At 45.4% G+C, this 19,437-nt stretch overlaps 1 protein-coding gene across 2 annotated transcripts in view; it reads left to right on the top strand.

Moving 5' to 3' along the window:
- Positions 1-19,437, top strand: part of LOC134587654 (phosphofurin acidic cluster sorting protein 2-like) — a 319,708-nt gene that overhangs the window by 121,545 nt on the left and 178,726 nt on the right. For both annotated transcript variants that reach the window (XM_063444208.1, XM_063444209.1), the window contains exons 9-10: positions 5,243-5,299; positions 8,999-9,150. In XM_063444208.1, coding sequence (XP_063300278.1) covers positions 5,243-5,299; positions 8,999-9,150 — 209 coding nt within the window. The remainder of the gene's footprint in view (positions 1-5,242; positions 5,300-8,998; positions 9,151-19,437) is intronic.

Below are 19,437 nucleotides of genomic sequence, written 5' to 3'. Positions count from 1 at the left end.
TGTGGGTGTATCACTGCGATGTATTAGAGCAGGTGGGAGTATTGGGGAGTATGTAGACATTGGGGTGATAGTATCTGTGTTTGTCAGGGTGTGGGTGTATCACTGTGATGTATTAGAGCAGGTGGGCGTATTGGGGAGTATGTAGATATTGGGGTGATAGTATCTTTGTTTGTCAGGGTGTGGGTGTATCACTGCGATGTATTAGAGCAGGTGGGAGTATTGGGGAGTATGTAGACATTGGGGTGATAGTATCTGTGTTTGTCATGGTGTGGGTGTATCACTGCGATGTATTAGAGCAGGTGGGAGTATTGGGGAGTATGTAGATATTGGGGTGATAGTATCTGCGTTTGTCAGGGTGTGGGTGTATCACTGCGATGTATTAGAGGAGGTGGGAGTATTGGGGAGTATGTAGACATTGGGGTGATAGTATCTGTGTTTGTCAGGGTGTGGGTGTATCACTGCGATGTATTAGAGCAGGTGGGCGTATTGGGGAGTATGTAGATATTGGGGTGATAGTATCTTTGTTTGTCAGGGTGTGGGTGTATCACTGCGATGTATTAGAGCAGGTGGGAGTATTGGGGAGTATGTAGATATTGGGGTGATAGTATCTGTGTTTGTCAGGGTGTGGGTGTATCACTGCGATGTATTAGAGAGGGTGGGAGTATTGGGGAGTTTGTAGATATTGGGGTCATAGTATCTGTGTTTGTCAGGGTGTGGGTGTATCACTGCGATGTATTAGAGCAGGTGGGAGTATGTAGATATTGGGGTGATAGTATCTGTGTTTGTCAGGGTGTGGGTGTATCACTGCGATGTATTAGAGCAGGTGGGAGTATTGGGGAGTATGTAGACATTGGGGTGATAGTATCTGTGTTTGTCAGGGTGTGGGTATATCACTGTGATGTATTAGAGAGGGTGGGAGTATTGGGGAGTTTGTAGATATTGGGGTCATAGTATCTGTGTTTGTCAGGGTGTGGGTGTATCACTGCGATGTATTAGAGCAGGTGGGAGTATGTAGATATTGGGGTGATAGTATCTGTGTTTGTCAGGGTGTGGGTGTATCACTGCGATGTATTAGAGCAGGTGGGAGTATGTAGACATTGGGGTGATAGTATCTGTGTTTGTCAGGGTGTGGGTGCATCACTGCAATGTATTAGAGCAGGTGGGCGTATTGGGGAGTATGCAGATATTGGGGGGATAGTATCTTTGTTTGTCAGGGTGTGGGTGTATCACTGCGATGTATTAGAGCAGGTGGGAGTATTGGGGAGTATGTAGATATTGGGGTGATAGTATCTGTGTTTGTCAGGGTGTGGGTGTGTCACTGCGATGTATTAGAGCAGGTGGGCGTATTGGGGAGTATGCAGATATTGGGGTGGTAGTATCTTTGTTTGTCAGGGTGTGGGTGTATCACTGCGATGTATTAGAGCAGGTGGGAGTATTGGGGAGTATGTAGATATTGGGGTCATAGTATCTGTGTTTGTCAGGGTGTGGGTGTATCACTGCAATGTATTAGAGCAGGTGGGAGTATTGGGGAGTATGCAGATATTGGGGTGATAGTATCTTTGTTTGTCAGGGTGTGGGTATATCACTGCGATGTATTAGAGCATGTGGGAGTATGCAGATATTGGGGTGATAGTATCTGTGTTTGTCAGGGTGTGGGTGTATCACTGCGATGTATTAGAGCAGTTGGGAGTATTGGGGAGTATGTAGATATTGGGGTGATAGTATCTGTGTTTGTCAGGGTGTGGGTATATCACTGTGCTGTATTAGAGCATGTGGGAGTATGCAGAAATTGGGGTGATAGTATCTGTGTTTGTCAGGGTGTGGGTGTATCACTGCGATGTATTAGAGCAGTTGGGAGTATTGGGGAGTATGTAGATATTGGGGTGATAGTATCTGTGTTTGTCAGGGTGTGGGTGTATCACTGCAATGTATTAGAGCAGGTGGGAGTATTGGGGAGTATGCAGATATTGGGGTGATAGTATCTTTGTTTGTCAGGGTGTGGGTATATCACTGCGCTGTATTAGAGCATGTGGGAGTATGCAGAAATTGGGGTGATAGTATCTGTGTTTGTCAGGGTGTGGGTGTATCACTGCGATGTATTAGAGCAGTTGGGAGTATTGGGGAGTATGTAGATATTGGGGTGATAGTATCTGTGTTTGTCAGGGTGTGGGTGTATCACTGTGATGTATTAGAGCAGGTGGGAGTATGCAGATATTGGGGTGATAGTATCTGTGTTTGTCAGGGTGTATCACTGCGATGTATTAGAGCAGGTGGGAGTATGCAGATATTGGGGTGATAGTGTCTGTGTTTGTCAGGGTGTATCACTGCGATGTATTAGAGCAGGTGGGAGTATGCAGATATTGGGGTGATAGTATCTGTGTTTGTCAGGGTGTGGGTGTATCACTGCGATGTATTAGAGCAGGTGGGAGTATGTAGATATTGGGGTGATAGTATCTGTGTTTGTCAGGGTGTGGGTATATCACTGCGATGTATTAGAGCAGGTGGGAGTATGTAGATATTGGGGTGATAGTATCTGTGTTTGTCAGGGTGTGGGTGTATCACTGCAATGTATTAGAGCAGGTGGGAGTGTGTAGATATTGGGGTGATAGTATCTTTGTTTGTCAGGGTGTGGGTGTATCACTGCGATGTATTAGAGCAGGTGGGAGTATTGGGGAGTATGTAGATATTGGGGTGATAGTATCTGTGTTTGTCATGGTGTGGGTGTATCACTGCGATGTATTAGAGCAGGTGGGAGTATTGGGGAGTATGTAGATATTGGGGTGATAGTATCTGTGTTTGTCAGGGTGTGGGTGTATCACTGCGATGTATTAGAGCAGGTGGGAGTATTGGGGAGTATGTAGACATTGGGGTGATAGTATCTGTGTTTGTCATGGTGTGGGTGTATCACTGCGATGTATTAGAGCAGGTGGGAGTATTGGGGAGTATGTAGACATTGGGGTGATAGTATCTGTGTTTGTCAGGGTGTGGGTGTATCACTGCGATGTATTAGAGCAGGTGGGCGTATTGGGGAGTATGTAGATATTGGGGTGATAGTATCTTTGTTTGTCAGGGTGTGGGTGTATCACTGCGATGTATTAGAGCAGGTGGGAGTATTGGGGAGTATGTAGACATTGGGGTGATAGTATCTGTGTTTGTCATGGTGTGGGTGTATCACTGCGATGTATTAGAGCAGGTGGGAGTATTGGGGAGTATGTAGATATTGGGGTGATAGTATCTGCGTTTGTCAGGGTGTGGGTGTATCACTGCGATGTATTAGAGCAGGTGGGAGTATTGGGGAGTATGTAGACATTGGGGTGATAGTATCTGTGTTTGTCAGGGTGTGGGTGTATCACTGCGATGTATTAGAGCAGGTGGGCGTATTGGGGAGTATGTAGATATTGGGGTGATAGTATCTTTGTTTGTCAGGGTGTGGGTGTATCACTGCGATGTATTAGAGCAGGTGGGAGTATTGGGGAGTATGTAGATATTGGGGTGATAGTATCTGTGTTTGTCAGGGTGTGGGTGTATCACTGCGATGTATTAGAGAGGGTGGGAGTATTGGGGAGTTTGTAGATATTGGGGTCATAGTATCTGTGTTTGTCAGGGTGTGGGTGTATCACTGCGATGTATTAGAGCAGGTGGGAGTATGTAGATATTGGGGTGATAGTATCTGTGTTTGTCAGGGTGTGGGTGTATCACTGCGATGTATTAGAGCAGGTGGTAGTATTGGGGAGTATGTAGATATTGGGGTGATAGTATCTGTGTTTGTCAGGGTGTGGGTGTATCACTGCGATGTATTAGAGCAGGTGGGAGTATGTAGATATTGGGGTGATAGTATCTGTGTTTGTCAGGGTGTGGGTGTATCACTGCGATGTATTAGAGCAGGTGGGAGTATGTAGACATTGGGGTGATAGTATCTGTGTTTGTCAGGGTGTGGGTGCATCACTGCAATGTATTAGAGCAGGTGGGCGTATTGGGGAGTATGCAGATATTGGGGGGATAGTATCTTTGTTTGTCAGGGTGTGGGTGTATCACTGCGATGTATTAGAGCAGGTGGGAGTATTGGGGAGTATGTAGATATTGGGGTGATAGTATCTGTGTTTGTCAGGGTGTGGGTGTATCACTGCGATGTATTAGAGCAGGTGGGCGTATTGGGGAGTATGCAGATATTGGGGTGATAGTATCTTTGTTTGTCAGGGTGTGGGTGTATCACTGCGATGTATTAGAGCAGGTGGGAGTATTGGGGAGTATGTAGATATTGGGGTCATAGTATCTGTGTTTGTCAGGGTGTGGGTGTATCACTGCAATGTATTAGAGCAGGTGGGAGTATGTAGATATTGGGGTAGTAGTATCTGTGTTTGTCAGGATGTGGGTATATCACTGCGATGTATTAGAGCAGGTGGGAGTATGTAGATATTGGGGTGATAGTATCTGTGTTTGTCAGGGTGTGGGTGTATCACTGCGATGTATTAGAGCAGGTGGGAGTATGTAGATATTGGGGTGATAGTATCTGTGTTTGTCAGGGTGTGGGTGTATCACTGCGATGTATTAGAGCAGGTGGGCGTATTGGGGAGTATGCAGATATTGGGGTGATAGTATCTTTGTTTGTCAGGGTGTGGGTGTATCACTGTGATGTATTAGAGCAAGTGGGAGTATTGGGGAGTATGTAGATATTGGGGTCATAGTATCTGTGTTTGTCAGGGTGTGGGTGTATCACTGCAATGTATTAGAGCAGGTGGGAGTATGTAGATATTGGGGTAGTAGTATCTGTGTTTGTCAGGATGTGGGTGTATCACTGCAATGTATTAGAGCAGGTGGGAGTATGTAGATATTGGGGTAGTAGTATCTGTGTTTGTCAGGATGTGGGTATATCACTGCGATGTATTAGAGCAGGTGGGAGTATGTAGATATTGGGGTGATAGTATCTGTGTTTGTCAGGGTGTGGGTGTATCACTGCGATGTATTAGAGAAGATGGGAGTATGTGGATATTGGGGTCGTAGTATCTGTGTTAGTGTATCACTGCGATGTATTAGAGCAGGTGGGAGTATGTAGATATTGGGGTGATAGTATCTTTGTTTGTCAGGGTGTGGGTGTATCACTGCGATGTATTAGAGCAGGTGGGAGTATTGGGGAGTATGTAGATATTGGGATGAGTACTGGAGTGTGTCAGAGAGAGTTTTGCGCAGGTAATTGTATTGCCACCAGGGCAGATACATAAAATATTTTGTTTCTTGTTTGCAGCCAAATTTCAAACAGAAGTTTGTGTCGTTGCTGAAGAGGTTCAAGGTGAATGATGATGTAAGCTTCCACCAAGATCTCTTAGAAACAGGTTAAACCACGCCTGTGCTCTCTTTATTGAGTTTTATGTAAGAAAATACTCAGCTCTAATAGTAAAATGTGGTAACTTGTATCAGAGTAGATTTGGCTTTATTTAATATTTTGTGTATTATATTTGAGCTGTATAATGAATTATATGCTGGAGAGCTCACTTATCCTTGACAAAGACCTAATAGTTTGAAATATTTTGTTGGTGATGTAATAAACGTCACTCCATGAAAAGATTTGTTGGTGTTTACATCTTTAGATCCATCTGTTCTGCCCCTCTTTCTTCCCTTCATTCATTCTTGTTCTTCCCTTGGGTTCTGTTCCCTGCCACCCCCCCTTGGTTCTGTCCACTACCACTCTCCCACGGGTTCTCCCTTGGGTTCTCTCTGGTGCCATCCTCCCTTGGGTTCTGTCTGGTGCCATCCTCCCTTGGGTTCTGTCTGGTGCCATCCTCCCTTGGGTTCTATCTGCTGCCATCCTCCCTTGGGTTCTATCTGCTGCCATCCTCCCTTGGGTTCTCTCTGGTGCCATCCTTCATTGGGTTCTGTTTGGTGCCATCCTCCCTTGAGTTCTACCTGGTGCCATCCTCCCACGGGTCCTGTCTGGTACCATCCTCCCTTGGTCCTGTCTGGTGCCATCCTCCCTTGGGTTCTATCCGCTGCCATCTTCCCTTGGGTTCTATCCACTGCCATCCTCCCTTGGGTTCTGTCTGGTGCCATCCTCCCTTGGGTTCTATTCGCTGCCATCCTCCCTTGGGTTCTATCCGCTGCCATCCTCCCTTGGGTTCTCTCTGGTGCCATCCTCCCTTGGGTTCTCTCTAGTGCCTTCCTCCCTTGGGTTCTCTCTGCTGCCATCCTCCCTTGGGTTCTGACTGGTGCCCTTGGGTTCTATTTGCTGCCATCCTCCCTTGGGTTCTATCCACTGCCATCCTCCCTTGGGTTCTATCCACTGTCATCTTCCCTTGGGTTCTATCCGCTGCCGTCTTCCCTTGGGTTCTGTCTGGTGCCATCCTCCCTTAGGTTCTATCCGCTGCCATCCTCCCTTGGGTTCTGTCTGGTGCCATCCTGCCTTTGGTTCTATCCGCTGCCGTCTTCCCTTGGGTACTGTCTGGTGCCATCCTCGCTTGGGTTCTATCCGCTACCATCCTCCCTTGGGTTCTGTCTGGTGCCATTCTCCCTTGGTTCTATTCGCTGGCATCCTCCCTTGGGTTCTTTTTGCTGCCATCCTCCCTTGGGTTCTGTCTGGTGCCATCCTCCCACGGGTTATGTCTGGTGCCATCCTCCCTTGGTCCTGTCTGGTGCCATCCTATCCGCTGCTACCCTCCCTTGGGTTTTATCCGCTGCCATCCTCCCTTGGGTTCTGTCTGGTGCCATCCTCCTTTGGGTTCTATTCGCTGCCATCTTCCCTTGGGTTCTCTCTGGTGCCATCCTCCCTTGGGTTCTCTCTAGTGCCTTCCTCCATTGGGTTCTCTCTGATGCCATACTCCCTTGGGTTCTGCCTGGTGCCATCCTCCCTTGGGTTATATTCGCTGCCATCCTCCCTGAAGAGGTTCAAGGTGAATGATGATGTAAGCTTCCACCAAGATCTCTTAGAAACAGGTTAAACCACGCCAGTGCTCTCTTTATTGAGTTTCATGTAAGAAAATACTCAGCTCTAATAGTAAAATGTGGTAACTTGTATCAGAGTAGATTTGGCTTTATTTAATATTTTGTGTATTATATTTGAGCTGTATAATGAATTATATGCAGGAGAGCTCACTTATCCTTGACAAAGACCTAATAGTTTGAAATGTTTTGTTGTTGATGATGTAATAAACGTCACTCCATGAAAAGATTTGTTGGTGTTTACATCTTTAGATCCATCTGTTCTGCCCCTCTTTATTCCCTTCATTCATTCTTGTTCTTCCCTTGGGTTCTGTTCCCTGCCACCCCCCCTTGGTTCTGTCCACTACCACTCTCCAACGGGTTCTGTCTGGTGCCATCCTCCCTTGGGTTCTCTCTGGTGCCATCCTTCCTTGGGTTCTGTTTGGTGCCATCCTCCCTTGAGTTCTATCTGGTGCCATCCTCCCACGGGTCCTGTCTGGTGCCATCCTCCCTTGGTCCTGTCTGGTGCCATCCTCCCTTGGGTTCTATCCGCTGCTATCCTCCCTTGGGTTCTATCCGCTGCCATCCTCCCTTGGGTAATATCCGCTGCCATCCTCCCTTGGGTTCTGTCTGGTGCCATCCTCCTTTGGGTTCTATCCGCTGCCATCTTCCCTTGGGTTCTATCCGCTGCCATCCTCCCTTGGGTTCTGTCTGGTGCCATCCTCCCTTGGGTTCTATTCGCTGCCATCTTCCCTTGGGTTCTATCCGCTGCCATCCTCCCTTGGGTTCTCTCTGGTGCCATCCTCCCTTGGGTTGTCTCTAGTGCCTTCCTCCCTTGGGTTCTCTCTGCTGCCATCCTCCCTTGGGTTCTGACTGGTGCCATCCTCCCTTGGGTTCTATTTGCTGCCATCCTCTCTTGGGTTCTATCCACTGCCATCCTCCCTTGGGTTCTATCCACTGCTATCCTCCCTTGGGTTCTATCCACTGTCATCTTCCCTTGGGTTCTATCCGCTGCCGTCTTCCCTTGGGTTCTGTCTGGTGCCATCCTCCCTTAGGTTCTATCCGCTGCCATCCTCCCTTGGGTTCTGTCTGGTGCCATCCTGCCTTTGGTTCTATCCGCTGCCGTCTTCCCTTGGGTACTGTCTGGTGCCATCCTCCCTTGGGTTCTATCCGCTACCATCCTCCCTTGGTTTCTGTCTGGTGCCATCCTCCCTTGGGTTCTATTCGCTGCCATCCTCCCTTGGGTTCTGTCTGGTGCCATCCTCCCACGGGTTCTGTCTGGTGCCATCCTCCCTTGGTCCTGCCTGGTGCCATCCTATCCGCTGCTACCCTCCCTTGGGTTCTATCCGCTGCCATCCTCCCTTGGGTTATATCCGCTGCCATCCTCCCTTGGGTTCTGTCTGGTGCCATCCTCCTTTGGGTTCTATTCGCTGCCATCTTCCCTTGGGTTCTATCCGCTGCCATCCTCCCTTGGGTTCTCTCTGGTGCCATCCTCCCTTGGGTTCTCCCTAGTGCCTTCCTCCATTGGGTTCTCTCTGATGCCATACTCCCTTGGGTTCTGACTGGTGCCATCCTCCCTTGTGTTATATTCGCTGCCATCCTCCCTTGGGTTCTATCCACTGCCATCCTCCCTTGGGTTCTATCCACTGCCATCTTCCCTTGGGTTCTGTCTGCTGCCATCCTCCCTAGGTTCTATCCGCTGCCATCCTACCTTGGGTTCTGTCTGGTGCCATCCTCCCTTGGGTTCTATTCGCTGCCATCCTCCCTTGGGTTCTGTCTGGTGCCATCCTCCCTTGGGTTCTATTCGCTGCCATCCTCCCTTTGGTTCTCTCTGGTGCCATCCTCCCTTGGGTTCTCTCTGGTGCCATCCTCCCTTGGATTCTATTCGCTGCCATCCTCCCTTGGGTTCTATCTGCTGCCATCCTGCCTTGGTTTCTATTCGCTGCCCTCTTCCCTTGATATTTTTGTTCTCCTGTCCCTAATCAGATTCAGTTAATTCACATTTATCTTTGGTTTCTCAAATTAAGATATTCTTTATTTCCCTCCATCCCTTTCCCTAATTCTGGATATCCACCATAACCCTGGTTAGCCACTGGACGCAGAACATACTTGTCGGGAGCCAGATGAGGAAGAGGAGCTTGGACTATTGTATGACAGTCTGGATGAATGTAATAACAGTGAAAGCGGCTTCGACATAGAGGACAATGACAGTGTCATGAGCACCCCAAAACCAACTTTGAGGTAAGAAAAATCTTTATCCTTCAAAATACCCATAAATAGTATTTTCTGATATTTTTCTTTTTAAGGAACTTTGTGGGCACCAACATAGTATATGTGGATTTGATAATTTGTAGCCTCATATTCATGCTCTGATTCACCCACTGTTAAAACCTCTTACTTAGACTAAAAAAGACAATAGTTTATGCAGCTTTCTGCAGCTTAACGCTGTCCAAACAGCTACACCTCTTCTTTTCACAAAATATTGGCAATGTATGGTATTTCGCATCTGTCTGAAGTGGAATAGGGGCAGATAATAAGAGGACAATTGGCTGTGGGAGAGAGTGAACCACAATCTATAATTTACTGAGCTGAGTACGAAGAGTCTCAGAGAGTGAAACTATTCTAAGAAGATGAACAGAAATACCCATGGCAACCTAACATTGCAGCTAATGCTCATATAATTATAGATTATGCTAATGGAGTGTGCCTATAATCTTAATTTTAGTAATGACAGGAAGGGAATATTTTGCATAACTCTCTTTACTGAAAACTCCAGCAGCACAGATCATAAATAGAACAACCAATCAAAAAACAACTACACTTTCCACAAAAGGCACTGCCAGTCTAAGCTCTTTCTTTGTAGCGACAGTAATAACAATATAGTCAGAAATAGTGAAACAAGTCATAAGGAACCATGAAAAAGAATCTAGCAATCCATAAATTCAATGAGGAGTCGTCCGGAGAGACTGTAGGAGCTATCTTGCCATAGAAGTACCTGATTACACTGAAAGGAAACAAAAAGCAGTGAAAGGCATCTGAAATGGTACGTTGTCCCTCTTACAATTACCATTTAATAAACTTAAATTAAATCAGGCTAAATAGTTCAACACGATAAAATGAATGGTAATAATAATCCTAAATCCTAACAAACCAAGGGTGGGAAGGAAAGAAGGATGGGAAACATCCACCTCCTGTCATTACTAAAATTAGGATTATAGTCCACTCAGCTCTAGTGGTCTTGACTTTAGCTCAGCTAAATCTTACAAGCATGTTTTATTTTACTGTTGTCTGATGGGCATAGAGGGCCTAGCATTCTCTCTGCACTCTAGTACATGTGTTCATTATACTTATTATGCACACTGCTGCCATGCTATAAGAGATTAGTTCTCCAGTGTTATCTGCTTGTGTTGCTTAAATTAACTTGCTAGAATACCATACGCAGCTCTCCCTAGTCTCAATACCCAAAGTTTAACCTACATGTTTTTCTTGCCTGACAATAACTATGTCCAACCCGCCTCGCGTACCCAACCGCCTAGTTAAGTCAATGTACTAGACATAAATACCTAGCTTGAACCTTCTTTCCTAAAAATTGTCCCGTTTTTCAATGCCATGAAACTGTTTACTCTGTATCTATCACATTAGCTTGTACCTGCTGTTGTGGCAAATACAAGCCTGTTTGTTACTTTATGCACAGCAAAAATAAAGAATAATAAAAAAAAAAAAATGATAAGTGTACTACGTTAAAATAATCTACAATTTGACCACATGACAGGAGGCTCCATATTTAGCATTTTTAAGTCTGAGAATGTAGAAAAGTGAAAGAAGCATGAGAAGAATGTCTATCATAAAACATACGAAAGCATTCTCCCGCATCCAAACTGCAAATTCCCTAAAGTCGGCAAACAACGACACTGTCGCCCCAGACCAGTGATACAGGCCATAGACAATAGCCAGTGAATCCATCTAGCCAAAGTCGTTGTAGAGACTTGACATAAAATAATAGAAGCTGGTCCGAAGGCAAAGTCTGTAAATGTGTGGTAACCTCGATGTATTAGCGACACACATCTGAGGGACTGCCTAAAAGAATGGCTAAAAAAAACTGTCATAGAGTCTGATAATAGACGCGAGATAGAAAAGGGTACGCCGAGATAGTACGCTGCCCGGAGGAAAAAAGAAAAAAATACACATCGAATACCCAAAATGCAACAGAAGTAAATAAGACATAACATAATAGCTTAAGCTCAACTGAAAGTAGTCAAAGAGAGAAGCCCGTATTGTCTGGCCAACCCTGAAGAAAACACAGCACCAAGTCCACGTCCCAAAGGTGGGAATATATAGGTGCACGGGGTCTGGACAACATAATACCTCCCAAAAGGTGTCAAACCAGAGGGTCCTGACCCACTTGGACACCTTGAAGGGGAACATGAGTCGTCTATTAATAGACCAATATTAACGACCAAGCTAAAAGGGAAGGCATAGATAGCATAGGATGATGCCAAGCGGAGATGTAAAATCGTCTGGTGTGGGGAGCCTATAAGTCTCATAAAAGAACCTTAGTCTATCGCGAAAACCTGTGAACCAATCCGGATCCCCGAAAGCGTCCAAACCACTAGGTCCAGCATCTGCCCTATCACAACAGGGTGTAGTCCCCACGAGGTCCCGTCAGTAGAAGAGAGAATGATGGGAAGAGGATAGAAAGGTCATGAGGTAGTTCAAACAGATCCTGAAACCACGGGCTGCTCTGCCAGATTGGAGTGATGAGAAGGAGAGACTCTCTGTGAAGTGTAGTGAAGTACTCTCGTCAGCATGGAGAACAGTGCGAAGGCGTAGGCCCCTTAGCTGCGCCAAAGATGAAGAAAGTCCGGATCCGGAAGCCAACTGAATTGCCTCAGGAGGATGTCGGTTGGTCCTGGAGGCAAATAGATCCCCATGCAATGAGTCCCTAAGGGATGGTAAAGCATGGGAAAATGCCATGCCAGTCGCTGCAGTCCTGCCAGTGGCGAGAAAAACATCCTGCCATGAGGTTGGTGAGTCCCAGAAGATATTCTGTTCGAAGAGTGATGGTGCGCGAGAGACAGAACCTGATAATGTCCTTTGTTGCCTCTGACAAGCCCGGTATCTGACTCCGCCTAGGCAGTAGATGTATGGAATCATGGAAAATTGTCCATGCGGAGTAGAAGGCAGCAGTTGGATAGACCTTTCAGCTAGACTGTGGTTGACAAAGGACCACTTCCAGACAATATATGTAAAAATTGGTTTCCGTGTCATTCCAGGCATGCATGTGAAGCAGCCACCAGTGGAGTTCCACCCATATCTCTGCTGAGAAGGCACCCCATGGTCGAGTGTCGATTTCTGTCTGTTCACCACGATGCCTACATATTTTAAAACATAAATGACAAATTTCACCTGAGATCGTAGCCTAGGTACTGTGTCATAGAACATCAGTAAATCGTCCAGGTGGAGAAGGTACAGCATGTCTTTGGACTGAAGATGCGCCATAACCAGTTTCAGCAGCTTCATGAAACAACACAGAGCCGAGTTGAGGCTGAAGGGCATGTTACTTGGCACATTCGATCCACCAAAAAGAAACCGAGGGAATTGGCGACCCGCCGGCGCTGTGAGACCTGACATATACGCATCAATTTGGTCCAGTCAGGTAAAACTAGTCATGTATACGATGTAGCCATGCAGCTGGCAAGTGTTGATGACCAATCAGTAAACCACGGTCTTATTCTCAACCTTAAAGATGTTGCTGAAGAAACTATTTTGGTCCAGTGCGTATCGAACCGTGCCTTGGTGAACAGGGATTTTTGTCCATGAGGAGACTGTGTGCCCATTCTTTGGAAGTGTGGTGTCGATCCCCCAAAGCGCTGCCTTCGGCCATTCAGCACATAGTGCAGTGTTAGTCTTGCCCAACACATAGATTTAGGGTTGGGCCTATTCACAACTGGTACTCAAATCCAGGTTCATGCCTCGGAAGGGGCCAGTGTAGCGAAGCATAGTATTTAAGCTAGCTGACTCAGTAGAACCATCAGCATATCCTACATAGCCGTAAGGCACCTTTTAAAGCCTATATATGGTCAAGCCCCGATCTACACATTAAAAAAAACACTACAGTGGTGTCAAATTCAAATGTGTTGGTGATTTTCTCAGGCAGGAGAGGTCTAGTGCAGTCCCGAGCCGTGTACGATCCTCTTTCACCAAATTCATGCAGAGCTAATAGTGGACACACTGAACCAGGTGATAGGTAGGTTCCACTCCGACGATCATGGGTGTCAGATAGCACAGGGTTCAAATAAGGGACTCCTTGAGCATCCAAAAATACCTTGTCCTCTGTCACCAAGTGACGTATTGGCATATTTCCTGTTGTAGTCCTCACCCAACACAGTTATCTTGACATGCTTTGAGGTAGATTGGGGTAAGACCTGCCAATCATCCTTCCCAGAGGCAAAGCCCAGTGCCTACCACTCATCAACAAAGGTTAAGGACTAAGGAGGGGGAAGAGTCATCCTCATTTGAGGAAAGAGGTTGCAGGGCATAGATCAAGTCGATTCCACTCGTTTGGATCTCTTCACTGGGGCTTTACCTTTCATCTTCAGTGCAGTTGTGGTACCGCTTATTCCCTAGAGACCACTGACCCTGATATTTCATCCAAGCCTAGTGAATTCAATGGTCTTCAGTGGTGAGAGCACATCATCTGGTATCTGCGTGCTCACTCCAGGTAGTGTGTCTTGTTCAAAAGAGGACACCCACTATGATAACAGTAACATCTGGTACAATATGTATGAATTCAATGGTATTAAGTGAATTATTAGATATCTTCCTTGAGAAGAACATGGTTATCAGCAAAAATCAGCATGGTTTTATGAAGCACAGGTCGTGTCAAACTAACTTGATTGCATTCTACGAAGAAGTAAGTAGAAGTATAGATCAGGGTGTTGCAGTGGATGCGATCTATTTGGATTTTGCCAAGGCATTTGATACAGTTCCACACAATAGATTAGTGTTCAAACTCAAAGAAATCGGTCTAGATGAAAATTCTTGTTCTTGGGTAGAAATTGGCTTAAAAATAGAGTACAAAAAGTTGCCATTAATGGTACATTTTCAAGCTAGACAGAGGTGGCAAGTGGTGTCCCTCAGGGTTTTGTTCTGGGACCCCTTCTATTTAAGATGTTTATAAATGATCTTGAAAAAAGCATTGAAAGTCATGTTTCAGTGTTTGCAGTTGACATAAAACTCTGTAAAGTAATACAATGTGAGCAAGATATTACTTTGCTGCAGATAGATTTAGATAGACTGGGGGACTGGGGACACAAATGGCAGATGAAATTTAATGTTGAAAAATGCAAAGTGTAAAAAATGCACAAGCAATGTATACCCTTAATGGAAGCGAATTACAACACACAAAGTGTTGGGAAGGGCTTGGGAATTGTTAGCGACAACAAACTATGCAACAATGTGCAATGTCAATAAGCAGTGGCTAAGGCCACTAAGGTATTGTCATGCACGAAAAAGGGCATTCATTCTCAGAATGAGAATATCATTTTGCCTCTTTATAAATCGCTGGTTAGACCACATCTTGAATATGCTGTGCAATATTGGGTACCTGTTCTAAAGAAGGATATTATGGCACTAGAAAAAGTGCAGAGGCGGGCTACAAAATTAATAAAAGAAATGGAACATATCAGCTATGAAGAAAGGTTAACAAATTTAAACCTATTTAGTTTAGAAAAACGTCACCTCAGAGGGGATATGATAACATTACACAAATATATCCCGGGCCAATACAAACCATTGTGTGGAAATCTATTCACAAAACCGGACTTTACATAGGACACGATGTCCAGCGTTTAGACTGGAAGAAAGAAGATTTAGTCTAAGGCAAAGAAAAGGTTTTTTTTAACTGTAAGAACAATAAGGATTAGGGATGTGCATGGGGAAAAAATTTGGTTCGGCATTCCGAAATTCGGGACTTTGGCCATTCGGTTCGGTTCAGCACTTCGACACTTCAAAATTTCAGGACTTTGGGACTTTTCTTGCAGCCGCTAAGTAGATAACTTCCTAATTGCCACGGTATTAGGGAGCTATCTACCAAAAGGCTGTATTAGTAAATTTTGCCCCTACTCGCTATACCGCGAGTAGAGGCATGTCTATTAAACAGTGAGCAGCATGTGGCTGCTCACTAAAAAAAAAAAAAAAACAATCCCCCACCCCTGAACGGAGGGTGGGGGCCCTAAAGAAGAATATGGGGGGGACCTATTGTTCTCCCCCCTGGCCCCCACCCCTGAGCGGCGGGTGGGGGCCCTAAATATCAATATGGGGGTGGGACCTATTGTTGTTATGGATTTTTATTTGGCCTTTTTTCGGGCTGGAAAAAGAAGAGTTTAGAAGAAAGAAGACATCAAATGGTAAGTTTTATTATTTATTTATTTTTTACAGGTATTTAGATAAAGGTCCCCCGGCCCCCCGGCCCCCACCCCCGAGTGGCGGGTGGGGGCCCTAAAGAAGAATATGGGGGGGGGAGACCTATTGTCCTTCCCCCCGGCCCCCACCCCTGAGCGGCGGGTGGGGGCCTTAAATATCAATAAGGAAATTTTTTTCCTAGCTTGTTACAAAATTGGAAGTGCTTCAAACTGGGTTATTTTGCCTTCTTTTGGATCAACAAAGACAAAGCTTGACAAAGACCTGTTTGGTCGAAACGTTGCTGCTTCTACTCATTTTGTGACAATAAATCTGCCTGCGGCTTACACAATTGGAGTGCCTGTGATTCTGTTCTACTGCCTTATCATGTTGGGATTGCTGGACCTGCCTCAGAGCACCTGTGGCCGCTGGGAGTGTTTGCGGTTCCTGCATCTTCTTTTGGATCAACAGCAAAAAACAAATGTGAGGAAGGCTGACTTGATGGACGCAAGCTATGTAACTATGTAAGGTACCCTGACAAAAATAGGGGGTCATCCTTAAAGGGTTTGCTTAAGCGGAGCATATCATAATATCTGGGGGCTGACCCCAGGTGGTGTGTCTTATGTAACAGAGGAAACCCACTATGGTACTATAAACATTTGGCACAGTATGTCTGTATACAATAAGCACTGTCTTCTCCAGGCATAATTCAGACATGTATTATTATTATATAGGGAACATATCCATTGCTGTAATATTACTCTTTGAGGTAGAAAATAGCAAGTGAAATACTGAGCCTGAGGTACCTGTACAAATGTAGAAGCTGGAATGGGCACAAAAAAACAGCAGTCCAGTAGTTAAACAAGATAATCCTAGAGGGGATTAGAACCCCAGACCCTGGTAATATCAGTGCAGTACTGCTTGTGTTAGTCATAGCAATACTGCAGCTTCATCTGTGGCAGATTGCTTAAATACCGATTTGGAAGGAATACCACCCACAGATCCCCTCAGTCCCATGCTCCAGCCTGAGACGGGGAAAGTACTAGGCCACAGTGTTTAGAGCAGAGATAAAGGATGAGAAGCTATATATAGGAAAGGCACACAGTAGTGGGGGTTAAATAAACAGAAATATAAAGCAGATAAGGCAATTAAACTGTGACAATACAATATAAAAATAAGATAAATACAAAAAGATGTCACAAGTGTTGTGGATCAAAACAAAGGTTTGATAAATTTGTGTATCTGCCCCTTTCCAAATCAATTTTATAGTGCGTGCACGCCTTCCTGAGTAATTCACACCAGACACAAGTTTCTATGTTAATGAAAAAGTAAGGAATGTTTATTCCGGGGGGCTGGTAGGCCCCTTATAAAGCAGTAATACATCATATGCATAATTATAGATAACAGAAGAAAATACATCAATAATTGGTTAAGTGTTAAGTGGTACATCAATTAATTGCTCATCCTACCGTGTGTGACGTCACTGACGTCATGGAGCTCTCCTCCAGATTCTAGCGCCATCTTGTTAATTGAAGGTGTTAGTCGATGAAAGGGGAAACTCCCCAGCAGCCATCTTAAGTAGTTTTATGATTAATATTGGTTATAGCTATGCAGAGTAAATAGGCATTTTACAAGAATTTAGTAGAGTTCATATTTTGTCCACAAAACAAGGATAAAATATTCTGACCTGCAATCAGGAGCAGCAAAGAAAGAGGAGGAGCTTAGACTGGCAGTGCCTTTTGTGGAATGTGTAGTTGTTGTTTGATTGGTTGTTCTGTTTATGATCTGTACTGCTGGAGTTTTCAGTAAAGAGAGTTATGCAAAATACAAAACCTCCTGTCATGTGGTAAAATTGTCTCTTTAGATGGGGTAAGTATGTCAGACAGGCAGATACAACAGATACAGAAGGCACAGTAGCGGTGCATAACTCTAATGGTGCCTTTTTGTGGTTCATATCTGGTTACTATCAGTGCTCTGTGACATGACATGTGACCAGGGGAGGTGGACAGGGTTAACATGCAGATTGCTGCAGAGTTTGTTTGTTTTTTTACCCCAAATCTATTTGAATATGCATAAAATACAGCTTAATATTTAGGCCAATTGCTAGAAAATGCATAAAAGTTGTGTTGGTACCAGGAGTGTTCCTTTAATATCTATAAAAAAATTAGGAATGGGGGAGGGCACAATTAAGAGAGGAGAGCACTACTTCTCTATTATGTAAAGATTCATGTGTTTACATCTGCTTATTTCTTTTGTTCAAACTGTGTTTCACTTTGATTCCCTGTCAAATAATTTTCTCAATATTTCCTCTCTTTCAATTTGCATCACTCACCTTCCCCATTCGATCTGTGTTTCTCTCTACTTCCCTATTCAATCTGTGTTTCAGTCTACTTACCTATTCAATCTGTTTCACTCTACTTCCCCATTCAGTCTGTGTTTCCCTCTACTTTCCCATTCAGTTTGTGTTTCACTCTATTTCCCTATTCCCTGAACTTTCTACGGTATGCCTCTAGGGTGATGGCATACCTCGTCAACAGGACCTGCTTCACAGCGGCATAGTTCCGCAGGTCTTCCTTGGGTACAGCCCGGTAAGCATCCGCAGATTTTCTGGTGAGGTTCCCGGCCAGGAGGGGAACTCAGTCTGCTGGGGCAATCTCATGTAGCAGTTATAGGCGCTCAAAGTCCTGCAAAAAGTCATCCATGCCTTCTTCCGCCTTTTGAAGGCTTGGTAGGGTAGCTTGGGTTTGGGTTCTGGCGGCGGTTCCCCCCCCCCCACCCCGGGACTTCCCCAGCCCGCTGATCAGGTTTGGATGCGGGGTTTGCCCATGCCCTCTGTGCCAAGACATAGGCTTGTGCTTTGTTCCCTGTTCCCGCCACCCAGGTTTTCCCACTTCCTGTGACAGAGGTTCTTCTTCCCAGGATTCCCTTTGTCCCCTGTTCCTGCCACCCAAGTACAAGGTTTCCCACTTCCGGTGACAGGGGGTCTTCTTCCCATGAGCCTCAGTACCTATGAGGCGCAGGAAAACCACCCGTCTCTTTGACTCCCAGTTACAGAAAGCTCGCCCAACCCAGTGATGCCCACACCAACCCCATGGGGTTTCAGGGTCCCTGTATGAAACCAGGCAAGGGAAGCGTCTCCTTTCGTGATACGAATGCTCCCCCTGGTTGACGTTCATCTATACAAACGGCGGTCACCCAGGGAAGCACTCAATTACTTCCCTTCTGGTTTCACACTTATGTTGCGAGTCGTTAACATTCTAATTGATTGGTGTGAACATTCCAATGGGCACTGGAAAGGTCCCTGTTCGGGAACAGAACTGAGTGGGAAGCAGTTCACGAATGCTCCCCCTGGATGGCGTTCGTCTATACGAACTAGTGGCCATTCAGGGGACAGCACGCGCCAATACTTCCCTTGCGGATTTGGCATCAGGTCGAGATGAGAACGTTCTAATGAGCATTCTAAATGGGTTATTGGTGTGGTCCCTGTTCGGGAGGAGAATAGATTTTCTTTGTGGAGGCACTTCCGGACGGGAAGCAGGCATTTTGCATGAACACACAGGGTACTATACATAATAAAGACAGGAGGAATACACAAATAACCTGGGTTCCATCACACACTCTACTTCCCCATTCAGTCTGTGTTCCCTCTACTTCCACATTCAGTCTGTTTCACTCTTCTTCCCCATTCAGTCTGTGTTTCACTCCCCTTCCCCATTCAGTCTGTGTTCCCTCTACTTCCCCATTCAGTCTGTGTTTCACTCTACTTCCCCATTTAGTTTGTGTTTCACTTTAGTTCCCCATTCAGTCTGTGTTTCACTCTACATTCCTATTTAAGCTGTGTTTCCCTCTTCTTTCCTTTCAGTCTGTGTTTAACTCTACTTTCCTATTTAAGCTGTGTTTCACTCTACTTCCCCATTCAGTCTGTGTTTCACCCTACTTCCTCATTCAGTCTGTGTTTCCCTCTACTCCCCCATTCAGTCTGTGTTTCACCCGACTTTCTCATTCAGTCTGTGTTTCCTCATTCAGTCTGTGTTTCCCTCTACTTCCCCATTCAGTCTGTTTCCCTCAACTTCCCCATTCAGTCCGTGTTTCCCTCAACTTCCCCATTCAGTCTGTGTTTCCCTCTAC

The sequence above is a fragment of the Pelobates fuscus genome, chromosome 2, assembly GCF_036172605.1.
Source record: "Pelobates fuscus isolate aPelFus1 chromosome 2, aPelFus1.pri, whole genome shotgun sequence".
NCBI lineage: Eukaryota > Metazoa > Chordata > Amphibia > Anura > Pelobatidae > Pelobates > Pelobates fuscus.
This window is presented reverse-complemented; position numbering and strand designations above follow the sequence as displayed.